This window comes from Lolium rigidum, chromosome 4 (genome assembly GCF_022539505.1).
Source record: "Lolium rigidum isolate FL_2022 chromosome 4, APGP_CSIRO_Lrig_0.1, whole genome shotgun sequence".
Lineage (NCBI taxonomy): Eukaryota > Viridiplantae > Streptophyta > Magnoliopsida > Poales > Poaceae > Lolium > Lolium rigidum.
In genome coordinates this window covers 153,462,650-153,465,704 of record NC_061511.1, presented here as the reverse complement: position 1 = coordinate 153,465,704, position 3,055 = coordinate 153,462,650, and the positions used below count along the sequence as shown (strand labels likewise).

At 59.2% G+C, this 3,055-nt stretch overlaps 1 protein-coding gene across 1 annotated transcript; it reads left to right on the top strand.

Moving 5' to 3' along the window:
- Positions 1 to 399: 399 nt before the first annotated feature.
- LOC124708633 (ARM REPEAT PROTEIN INTERACTING WITH ABF2-like) lies at positions 400 to 2,797 on the top strand. Its single transcript, XM_047240306.1, has 2 exons — positions 400 to 2,634; positions 2,669 to 2,797. The coding sequence occupies exon 1, from the start codon at positions 828 to 830 to the stop codon at positions 2,565 to 2,567; it is 1,740 nt and encodes a 579-aa protein (XP_047096262.1). The 5' UTR covers positions 400 to 827; the 3' UTR covers positions 2,568 to 2,634; positions 2,669 to 2,797.
- Positions 2,798 to 3,055: the final 258 nt, after the last annotated feature.

Here is a 3,055-nt window from a genome sequence, read left to right as displayed (position 1 = left end):
ACCCGCTGGGTTAGAGAATACTACAAGAAAAGCGGTGTGAAAATTATGAGTTGCTCAAATCTTGCTCCTTCCGTTCTAAGAAAAGCACTCGAGCCTTCGCTTTAGATCGTCGACTTTGGTGACTGGTGAGACGGCAACGGTAGCCGCCCTCTGATTATATAGCTATTCTAATAATGCCAAAGCAAAATTCAGTCGTGTTTGCTTAGAAGAAATGCTTCGGCCACTCTGTTTTGATGCCATCTAACATGCACCGCCAAATGCTATAGCATTATGTATTCTGCTACCGGCTAATCGCACCACTTGGCCACCTCTCAAGTGTTGGATTTCATTTCAGTTTTCCTCTTTGTCTGTTCTCATTCAGCCACCATCTGCGGGTCAAAACTACAAATGCCTGGACCAACTGCAACAGTCTGATTTTTTTTTTCAGTTTTCCCTCTTTGTCTGTTCTCATTCAGACATCATTAGCGGCTAATCGCACCACTTGGAGTACTAACAAAGAGCGCAAAACAGTCAGAAAATCCGGGGATTCTGATAGGGCCTTCGTACCAGCTCCTGATTTCGTGTGTCGTCGCAGCATTCAATCTTACTCGATTTAACATTCCGTCTACCCAAAGCAAACAAAAAGATCGGCCGATGAGTGTGCTGGAATACAGTAGATGAGGTTAGCAGTAGCTTTCCAAGTTGTATTTTGATTCGCTTTACACGATTGTCTCCTTCCGGGGCTTCTAGGCTAGCTCCTTCCCTCTAGTATATTTTGCTTTTCGAGATTTGTCTGCTTCTTTCTTTGCCCAGGAGTGAGCAACTGAGAATACCACTAATCTAGTCGGATGGCTGCAGATCACGACGCGGGGTGCTGTAGCTGCCGGCGCGACAGGGAAATGAGCCTGCGGAGCTGCCCGGCCGCGGCCGGGGACGCCGCGCCTGACGGGACGGCGGAGGAGCTGCTGGAGCGGGCGCGCGGGCTGGTGCCGGCCGCGCTGGACGCGGCGCGCGCGGCGACGGGGTTCGGCGGGCGGTGGAAGGCCATCGCGGCGAGGCTGGAGAGGGTGCCGCCGTGCCTCTCGGACCTGTCCAGCCACCCCTGCTTCTCCAAGAACGCTCTCTGCCGGGAGCTGCTGCAGTCCGTGGCCGCCACGCTCGCCGAGGCGGCCGAGCTGGGCGCGCTCTGCCGCGAGCCGCCCAAGGCTGGGAAGCTGCAGATGCAGAGCAACCTCGACGCGCTTGCTGGGAAGCTGGACCTTAACCTCCGGGACTGCGGGCTGCTCGTCAAGACTGGCGTGCTGTCCGACGCGACGGTTTCAGCCCCTCAGGCTGAGCCGCTGACGGCGACAGCAGCCTCGCAGACGGACGTGCGGGAGCTGCTTGCTCGGCTGCAGATTGGGCACGCCGAGGCGAAGAACCGGGCTGTGGATGGCCTCCTGGATGCCCTGCGCGAGGACGAGAAGAGCGTGCTGTCGGCGCTGGGCCGTGGCAACGTGTCCGCGCTGGTGCAGCTGCTCACCGCGACGGCGCCCAAGGTCAGGGAGAAGGCGGCCACCGTTCTCTGCCTGCTCGCCGAGTCCGGCAGCTGCGAGGGCCTGCTCGTGTCGGAAGGCGCGCTGCCGCCGCTCATCCGGCTGGCGGAGTCCGGGAGCCTTGTGGGCAGGGAGAAGGCGGTCATCACGCTGCAGCGGCTGTCCATGTCGCCCGAGATCGCGCGCGCGATCGTCGGCCACAGCGGCGTGCGGCCGCTCATCGAAATCTGCCAGACCGGGGACTCCATCTCCCAGTCCGCGGCCGCCGGCGCACTCAAGAACCTCTCCGCGGTGCCGGAGACGCGGCAGGCGCTGGCCGAGGAGGGCATCGTGCGCGTCATGATCGGCCTGCTCGACCGCGGCGTCGTGCTGGGGTCCAAGGAGTACGCCGCGGAGTGCCTGCAGAACTTCACGTCCAGCAACGACGGGCTGCGGCGCACCGTGGTCGCCGAGGGCGCGCTGCCCAGCCTGCTGGCCTACCTCGACGGCCCGCTGCCGCAGGAGCCCGCCGTGGGCGCGCTCCGGAACCTCGTGTCCGCGGTCTCGCAGGACAACCTCGTGACGCTCGGCGTGCTCCCGCGGCTCGCGCACGTGCTCCGGGACGGCTCCGTTGGCGCACAGCAGGCGGCCGCCGCGGCCATCTGCAGGATCTCCAGCTCCCCCGAGATGAAGCGCCTGGTGGGCGACCACGGATGCATGCCGCTGCTGGTCCGGCTGCTGGAGGCCAAGTCGAACGGCGCGCGCGAGGTGGCGGCGCAGGCGACGGCGACCCTGATGAGCTGCCCAGCGAACGCGAGGGACGTGAAGAAGGACGAGAAGAGCGTGCCGAACCTGGTGCAACTGCTCGACCCCAGCCCCGGCAACACGGCCAAGAAGTACGCCATCTCCTGCCTCCTGTCGCTGTCGGCCAGCAAGAGGTGCAAGAAGCTGATGATCGCGCACGGCGCCATTGGGTACCTGAAGAAGCTCTCCGAGATGGACGTCGCCGGCGCCAAGAAGCTGCTCGAGAAGCTGGAGCGCGGCAAGTTACGCAACCTCTTCAGTAGGAAGTAAAAGCTGGAGCCTTCTGTTTTGCCGTAACCTGTAAAGAAAATTCGCCGTCCTGTGTTCATAGTCTCTATGAAGGCAGTGCTGAGAGTACTGTTGCCATCATCTGAAACTAAACATACCGCGCTGTAGTATCGCTGGTTAATGTGTATGTCGCTATGTTAGGCAGTTCATGCATTAGACCTTAACCTAGGCTGAAGTGAACTGCTGATGCCAATAAAGTAATGTTCAGTCAATCTAGAATACTTGCATAATCTCTGCATCGTATGTTAAATTTTGTTGTTACTAACATTGTGCTAGTGCTGCTCAGGTATGCAGTCCCAATCTCTGCTCGGCGCTGAAAATCAACACTATCCTGGTCCAGCAGTTCATCGCTCTAAAAAACTGGATTTGGGATATCTTCAGTTCTTGGATGACTGAAACTTGCATGTCCTTTTAGCCTGAAAATCATGTCGAGTTATTGGGCCATGATGGGGACAAATCGCACGAAGGTG

Excerpts from the sequence above, each read along its gene's own strand:
- LOC124708633 (XM_047240306.1), top strand. The coding sequence starts at position 828 with ATGGCTGCAGATCACGACGCGGGGTGCTGTAGCTGCCGGCGCGACAGG.